This window comes from Strix uralensis, chromosome 3 (assembly GCF_047716275.1).
Source record: "Strix uralensis isolate ZFMK-TIS-50842 chromosome 3, bStrUra1, whole genome shotgun sequence".
Classification (NCBI taxonomy): domain Eukaryota; kingdom Metazoa; phylum Chordata; class Aves; order Strigiformes; family Strigidae; genus Strix; species Strix uralensis.
The window spans coordinates 116,196,637-116,205,074 of record NC_133974.1 but is presented as its reverse complement, the minus strand read 5'-3'; the positions used below and the strand labels follow the sequence as shown (position 1 = coordinate 116,205,074).

The 8,438-nt window shown below is 57.9% G+C and overlaps 1 protein-coding gene across 1 annotated transcript; it reads right to left on the bottom strand.

Annotated features, from left to right (window-relative positions):
* Nucleotides 1-1,796: 1,796 nt before the first annotated feature.
* FBLN7 (fibulin 7) lies at nucleotides 1,797-7,917 on the bottom strand. Its single transcript, XM_074864893.1, has 8 exons — nucleotides 7,800-7,917; nucleotides 6,312-6,471; nucleotides 5,578-5,748; nucleotides 4,952-5,077; nucleotides 4,715-4,852; nucleotides 4,488-4,625; nucleotides 3,393-3,531; nucleotides 1,797-3,230 (listed from the first exon to the last, which is right to left on the bottom strand). The coding sequence occupies exons 1-8, from the start codon at nucleotides 7,902-7,904 to the stop codon at nucleotides 2,858-2,860; spliced, it is 1,350 nt and encodes a 449-aa protein (XP_074720994.1). The 5' UTR covers nucleotides 7,905-7,917; the 3' UTR covers nucleotides 1,797-2,857.
* Between the last annotated feature and the right edge of the window lie 521 nt (nucleotides 7,918-8,438).

Genomic DNA, 8,438 nt, shown 5'->3' with positions numbered 1-8,438 from the left:
GCAAGGCGGGGAGAAGGAAAAGTGCTGTCAGTGCAAGGATGACGAAATGCATCGTTTGCCCCATCAGAAGTACCGCAGCTAGGGACAGGCGATGGAGAAGGCAGAGGTAAGGCACCAGGAGCTGCTCCTGGCACATCCCCGGCCTCCTCTGCTGCATTTCATGGAGGACCACGTCCCCAAGTGCAGGGATCTCCTCATCATCCTTAAAACACGGTAATGACCCAGAGGCACGTCCAACCAGGCTGGGCAACTGTGGCCGGGTGGACCCTGCTCTGGCAAACCACAGGTTCTGGACTGCCTGCTCTGTAGCCTTTCTCCTAACTTTGTTTTCTCTCCCCAAAGGTGTCCGTCCCTCTTCAGCTTTTCCTGAAAAATAGAATAAAATAAAATATTCCTTCTCATTTCAGCTCAGCTCCTTTCCTGCTATGACTTTTGTCTCCCAGCAGTGATTTTCGGTGGCGTATGAGGACGCAGCCAGCCGCCTCCGCAGCGCTGCTCTCTTATCTAAGGCGCTAATTTAAAACACACACTGAGCTGGGTTCACGGGGATAACTGCTTCCTTTCCTGGACAAAATGCGACTTGGCCAGGGTCCAGATAGCTCCGAGGAAAACCTCATCGCATCCTGGGATGCAGGCGCATGGCGGAGCAGTCCGGTGGCGCGTCCTGTCCCTCCTCTGACAATGCCCGGCATCGTCCTGGCATAGCCCCGGCTGTGCACTGAGCTGGCACCTGCAGGATTTCACCCCCAGCATGCCGGTGGGGGGAAGGGAAGGGTGCGTTTCCCCAGGCCTACCCCCACGGACCAAATTTTCTCCGTGTGTTTTTCTTCTCCCCACATCCTGGGGACCCTTTGGGTTGCCTTTGGCAGAGTCCTCTATGTGTGTGGGTGCGTCTGCCTCCACCTCTGCTCTTACACCACTGGGCTTTAAAGGACATTTCTCCCTGGCAGGCTTCATCTGTCCCTGTGCATGCTGAGGAAGTAAAACCAGGCACATCCTGATATTGCAACGCAGTTTCTCTTGCAGCACAACCTCCTGTGGGGCCTTCCCAAGCCAGGTCAAAAAAGCCTTTTCCTTCCCCGTGCTGAGGCCAGCTGTGTGATGACACCCCCCCAGGGTTAACGGGGTGTCCTCAGCAGGACAGGTTGGTCCTCCTGCCTTGGGAGAGGACGTCTCTGAGGGAGGCAGCACTGAGCCGCCCCACCAGCCACTACTTTCTCCTCTCCTGATGGTCCTCCTGGGATTTGTCCTGCAGCTGGGGGTCTTGCCCTGTGGATCTCCACCAACCCCATCTAAAGCCAGGCCACCCCTCTCCACCACACCAGGCTTTAGAAAGCCGCACTTTCAGAAAAGCTTTTTACCTTTTTTTTCTTTTTTTTAAAGCACTGGGGTGGAAGAGCAAGACTGTTGGGTTTTCATTTCCCTCCCCCAGTGCAACCCTGAGATGCATTTCCCTGCCCAGCTCCACCATCCAGCCGGAGCTCCCGCCAACCCAAACATCCTCCATCCACCATGCCTGGGCTCCGGCAGCCCCGCACCGGCAGTGGCGAGGAGCAGGCACTGAATGTCTCCTTGTTCTATGGGGAGAGATCCTGCCCCCCTCCAGAGCTTCCATGGAAAAGCCCCAAAAAAAATCCAGGAGCTCGATTCCCTTCCAAGTAACATAAGGCAGAAAAATAAAAATAAAGGAGGCGGGTTCTTGCCCCACGGAACTTGAGCCCCCCCCAGATGGCTTTGGGTGAGCATAGCCCCCAGGCCACATGTGCATAGGATACTCTATTCTGCTCTGCCCCTGCTCAGAGGCTATATCATCATTTAATTGTACTAAAACCAGCATAATTGAGAAACATGCATAACATTGGGGTTTTGTGGTTAACATGCACAAGCGCTGCATCAGGGAACAGGTACCGAGGGGGAAGGGTGCAAGATGGGGGAGGTATGTGTGTGTGTCCCCCTGGCACATGTTACAGCCAAACCCCAGCTATTCCTGGAGCTGCTTACACACAGCGAGGTGCAGGCTGCAGCTGACTGAAAAATGAAATATCCACACCTCGAGCTCCCTCCAAGAGCAGCCAAAGCCCTCCCTGAGGTCATGGCGTTGGGGGGTGGATGCACACGCACACAACCCAGTTCAAGGAGGTTGAAGGAGCTGCTGCCCATGGGCTGAAGCATGGGACAGCCCTGGCCCATTGCCCGCACTCGTCTGCAGGGCACTGGGACCCCTCCTTTGACCAGCAAGCAACGTCCTGCTTGCCCAGGAGGGCACCGAGAGCCAGCTGGGTCTTGTGGGGATGGATGTTCACGGGTTTTCCCAGTCCCGGTCAATCCCGGGGGTTTTCTCGGCAACCAAAAGGGAGCAGAGGCTGTTTTTACAGGTCTGGGGTCAGTGCAAGCAAGCCCAGGCCAGTGAGGAAGAGGGTGGTAGCCACTACGAGCCTCCCTCCTCCTGCATGCACCAGCTTAACTTACTTCCTAAAGAAAAAAAGGAATTAAAAGGGAAATAAGGGCTGTGGTTTCTATCCACTGTTTTCTGTAGGTGCCGAGGCTGCGGGACATCATCCTTCTGGAGCCTCGGGCAAGGACAATGCTCCGCTCCTGTGCCCAGCGAGCGGGTAACCCCTGCACCTGATTTCTTTGAACCTCATTTGTTTTTTTTTTCCCCCACATATGTGGGTGTAAAAGCCGCCTGGGCAGAATAACCTTAACGCAGAGGGGAGGATGGTTGGCTGCAGAGAAGCTTCAATGTGGGATGTCACCTGGAGCTCCCACTACACGCCTGCCTCCAGGGCTAGTGCTTTCGGGTGGAGGATGCTGAGCAGGGACCATCGCCATCAGGGAAGCCGCCCTGGCTGCTGCCCTAAAACTCATAGGCGGAGACGAAGACGGTGATTTTGGACACGTGCTTGGCTTGGAAGACCCGATCCAGGTACTCAGACATGTCCACGTCCACCTGGATGGTCTGGGGACCCTTGAGGCTCTGCACCAGGATGAGCTCCCCAGTCTGCCGGTCCGAGCGCTGCATCACGAAGTGGCCGCGGTTGTTGCCCCCCACGATGCCGAAGCGCAGGCTGTCGGGTCCTGGCCGGCCGGGCGCTGCTGCTGTGGCCATGCGGAAGAGCGGGGTGGGCGTCAGGAGGTTGGATGGCAGGGGAAGGTAGTGGAATGAGATGGTTTTGGGTGCTTGGTGGCATGACCGGCTCTCCATGGGGCAGGGGTTGCGCTCACACTGGCTGCAAAAGGCAAAAGCGGGGGGAGGTTTTCAGGGAGCCCCAGGGATGCGGGGTCCATGCCCCCCACCATCCATAGCATCCATATGGATGTTATGCATGTGGCTTTGGGACCCAGCACCCCCCAAAAAAACCAAAGCAGGTTTTGCACCCTGCCACACTTACAAGGGTGATGTTTTGACATAGGTGATGTTGCCGGTGGGCTGGGGGCACTGGGGGCTGACACACTGGAAGCCCCCCCCCGTGTTGATGCAAGTGGTCCCCCTCGTGCAGTTATCCTGGGACAGGGCGCACTCGTTGATGTCTGCAAAACAGGGGTGGGCAGCGGGTCAAGCTCACCAGGAGACCTCAAACCCACCTCATTGAGGGGTTCCTTTTGGTGGAAAATAGGCAAAAGCACCTTAAAATGGGTCAAACATGATCAAAAAAAGTAAGAGAGTACGGTTGAAATCACCTAAATCCCCTGAAATCCTGTTCTGCGCCTGCTCTCCTCTCCCCAAGCTCTGCCCTGGGCCAGCAAGGGCAGCACTCTCACAGCAGGAGGGCAACATATTTTCCTAACTTTCTGCTAAATTGTTTGAAAATGTAGTATCTTTTTATTTACTAAACACCTGTGTAACCCCTAAGATACCTGGCAATAAAATCAGGAGCTTTGAATGCAGATATTTGCTGGGAGCATTAGCAAGATGCTATGAAAACACGCAGAAATTAGGGAGAAAAGGAGAAAGCATGAGTTTTCTCACCATGAACTGCAATAATCAACACAGTATAGCACAAAAGAAATCCCTGTTTTCAGGAGGAGACTTTCATACGAGCAGTTCTGGCCACCCACCATCCCTACCTGCTGCTGCTTTGCTCTGCTCTCAACCCACACCCCAACTCCCCCATTTTAGGAGGAGAAGCTGCTGGCCTCTGAGTTGACCCCTCGCCACGTAATTATTGGTTTTTAACGCTATTTGTGTTTCTTCCCAGGGATGCCCCATTCATGGAGACAGCTCCACCACTGCAGCAGGGCTCCCATTCTCTTTTTTGGCGAGATGCAGCCTCAAAGCATCATGCATGTTTGCCAGCGCTTGAACCTCCATCGTTTTCCTCCCCTCTGCACTCAGCCTGGGAACCACCTCTTTACGCGAACTCACCCAGATTTTTACATGCAGGAACACTTGCAAACAAAGAGAAAAAAGGGAAAAAAAATTAAAAAGCAACTGTGCAAGTAGGGGAAAAGTGGTAAATCCATGGGTTTCCAGCCGCCCCCCTCACCTTCGCAGCTCTTGCTGTCGCCCAGGAGGATGTACCCACTGGGGCAGGTGCAGCGGTAGGAGCCGGGGAGGTTGACGCAGGTGTGGGCACAGAGCCGGGGACCCTCTTCCCGCTTGTACACCTCGCACTCGTTGAGGTCTGCGGAGAGAGGAGGGGAGCGGGTGCACGGCCGAGACCCTGCAGCCCACCCCACTGCCGCTGCTGCCGTCCCCCCCGGCGCAGCTCACCCTGGCAGAGGCCGTTGGCGGCCGTGCCGCTCATGTGGAAGCCAGGCTCGCAGCTGCAGTGCTGGGTCCGGTCAATCTGGGCGCAGCGGGGCTGTCGGCTGAACGCTGGGTCGTCCGTCACGCTCCAGGAGGGGGGAGCTGGGGGAGACACCGCGGGATGGGGTTTGGAATGAGGTGGAGTACCGAAATATGCCTGGAGGGTGGTGGGGCACCCACACTGGCGGAGGGATCACCCACCCGTCTGTGCCTGGTACTGACAGGTGGCTCCAGTCCACTGCTGGGGGCAGAGGCACTTGTACTGGTTCAGCCCTTCCAGGCACGTCCCACCGTTCTGGCAGGGGCTGCTCGAGCACTCGCTGATCTCTGCAAAATAGCCACATTTTTTAATTTAATCTCATTTTATTTTATTTGGGAAGCAAGCCTCAGGAAGGCCGTATGCACCGGGCCGCTTTGGTACCCCACAGCACATTATAACCCATTTATTCTGACAAACTCAGACACTGGCTGTTTCCGATGCTGTGGCACTGCCCCAGTGCAAAGGTTTGCTACGAGGCGGGGAGCCATCACAGCACTGATGCCTTTTCCCCTCATCTCTGCTGCTGAGCTGCAGGCAAGGCTCCAGCTGTAATTTCCAGTTTTCCTTGAGGATGAGAAACCCCAAATCACGGTCCGCAGTAGCCGCAGCATCCCTGGGATGTTGGCTAGCTGGGACCCAGAGACAGCTGTGATGCTTCCCAGTTTGGTGAACCCCAATAATCCCCCATGTTTAAATAAACCCAAATTGCATCCCACTCTTGCAAATGACAGCTGCAGGTGGAAGCAGCCCTACGAGCAGCCCTGCCATGGGCAGCCCAGAGCAGTACCTGCACAGCGGGGCTCCTGCCCGGTCCAGCTGCCGTTGGCCTGGCACGTCCGTGTGCTGGAGCCCAGGAGCTGGAAACCGGGGTCGCAGGTGAAATGAACCTCATGCTCCACCAAATATTTGGTGCCAAACTTCCTCCCATCCGCAGGGGCTTGCAGGGCAGGGCAGGAGGCTGCAAGAGCACCGTGGGGAGGGGGGTCAGTGTTCAGATGGGTGCTTTGGGGGAGCACTGCCTTATCTTTCCTCCCTCCAACTCTACCTGAGCCACTGTTCACCCAGTTGCTCTGAGACCTTCTCTTTAACTGTTATTTTCCTCAGATATTGGCCTGCTGAGGTTAATCAGCATCATCCAGCCCCACAGGGAAAGCCCAGCAGGGATGCTGAGACTGAGCATCACTGGCAAGGGGTTTGGTGGCATTTTTGCCAGCCCTCTCAAGCTCCCTGCACAGGACTGTGGCTCTTTTGCTGGAGACATGGTTTTCCAGCCCACTTGCCTCCAGTGCTTTGCCAGGAGCTCTCCGCTTTGCAACTAAGGGCTTTTGAGCCTCCCCACAACTTACCAGGCTGGAGAAGTGCTCGAATTCACAAGCACAAATTGCCAGCATGGATACAGGTATCTCCATCCATGGAGATGCCTAAACCTCCACCCATCATGGCCCCGAGCATCCCGACCTGCCCCACCCCAGTGTCCTCCAAGGCCATAAAAGCAACTGGTGGGACCCGGGGAGGACTCACTGGCTGGCGGCTTGGGGGTGGCTTTGGCCAGGGAGGCATGCAGGGTGCTCAGCCGGCTCTTCATCAGGCGGAGGCCCTCGGCGAAGCGCGTCTCCTGCCCCTTCAGCAGCTGCTGCATCTGTCGGATGGCGGCCAGGAGCTGCTGCCTGCTGAGGCAGCTCTGTGGGGACAGGGCGGCCGCTCAGCGGGGGGGACATCACTCTGACCCCCCTCCTGCCATGTCACCCAGGACCCAACCTGCTGCACGCAGCCTGCCCCAGCTGTGGGACGATGCTCATGCAGGAGCTCTGCAGCACCAAAGGTCCCCTGAGATACCTGATTTTATATTTTTTTCCTCCATTTACTCAGATGCAGAAGGTTTTTTAGCCTGTGCAAGACATCCTCAGCTCAGGCATGGTCTCCTGCATCTAAATGGGTAACACAGCGCTACAAGCAGGGCTGTAATCACTTTGTTAGCCCTGGGAGAGATGCCATAACTCATGTTTCATCCTGCTGGAGCTAGAGCCCTGTCCCACTTCCACATTACAAAATAAGAGGAAAACAGCTGTCTTGTGAGTTCTGCTGGGGCCAGGAACACTGGTGGGACTCCTGCCTGCAAACCGATTGCTACCACGGGGCTGACTCATGCAGGAGACGGGCATCATTATTATAGGTTTCCTGCAGAATTGACTTAAAACCGAAGAAAAAGAGCAAGGGCTGAGCAAAGTCAAGCCAGTTTTAGAGCTCAGAGGTTCACAGAGCGCATGGGGGAGAGAGCACACAGGGTCTGGTCTGGGTGGCACAAGGCTGGGGGCAAACGAGCTCTGGGGAAAGCAAGCCAAGCTGCTGGGCACCAGTCCACCTGGCCCAAGGGATTTCTTTCCCCCCTGAGCTACACCATGCAGGGGTGAAGTTATTCTTGTTTCCAAATAGCTACTGAGGGTTTACAAAGAAGAAATAAAAGCCAGCCCCATGCAGCGTGCTGTGCTCTGCCTCCCTTGGTGCAGTTTTGGGGGGTCACGGGCTGCCGGTGGGGATGAGCCAGTCTGTGCCTGGAGCTCTGGGGTGCCCCGTGCCGAGAGGGAGGGAGGCACAGGCAAAGAGATGCCTGGCATGTAGCTCGCTTTAATAAACAGCTCTTTGTTAGGGCTGGTTTTAACTTCAAGAGCCAGCAGCCTGAACTCCCCACGGGATGCTGAACCGTGGCAAACCTCCACTCTCCCATAAAACCGGGAGGATCTTTGCTCCCTCTGTGCTCGATGGTGACTTCAGGTTTGGGCTAAGAAGGAGAAAAGAGCCCAAAAGAACCTGGGCCCGGTTTAAGCCCCGTTTAAGCTTCCCCCGCGGCTTTGCCCACCTGTTTGCTGGGGCCGGGGCAGGAGCGCGGTCTTGCGCAGGACGGGCAGACACAGCGCACTGGCACGGGGGGGCGGGGGTAAAGAGGAGAGGAGACCTTCCCCCACCCCAAAGACCCTTTCCGAGAGGGGTACCCCCCGGCTCCCCGCTCACCTGGGGCGCCGGCGCCGCCGGGAGCAGCAGCAGCAGCAGCAGCAGCGGCGGCAGCAGCAGCAGCAGCAGCGGCGGCAGCGGGAGGCGGCACCGCGCCCCCGGCATGGTCCGGCGGGCGGCGCGGCTCTCGGCCGCCGAGGAAGGGCTCTCTGGGGCGCCGGCAGCCGCCTCTCCCCGCCCCGGCCCGGCCCGGCCCGGCAGCGAGCGCTCCCTCCCGCGCCGCCCCCGCCCCACGCGCGGCCGCGCTCCCCTGTGGAGCGGGACGCGGCGCTTCCACGCCCCGGGGAGACGGGTCCCCACGCCCCGGCACCGGCCTTTTTCCAGGGGGGATGTTGCTCCCCCCTCCCCAGCCCCTAACCCCCTTCCCCAGCCCGGCACCCCCTCCTTCAGCCCCGGCACCCCCTCCCCAGCTCTGCACCCCCTCCTTCAGCCCCGGCACCCCTTCCCCAGCCCTGCACCCCTTCCTTCAGCCCCTGTATCCCCTCCTCAGCCCGGCACCCCTTCTCCAGCCCCGGCACTCTCCCCAGCCCTGCACCCCCCCCTCTTCAGCCCCTGCATGCCCTTCCCAACCCCTGCACCCCCCTCCCCAGCCCGGCACTCCTCCTTCAGGCCCTGCACCCCCCTCCCCAGCCCGGCACC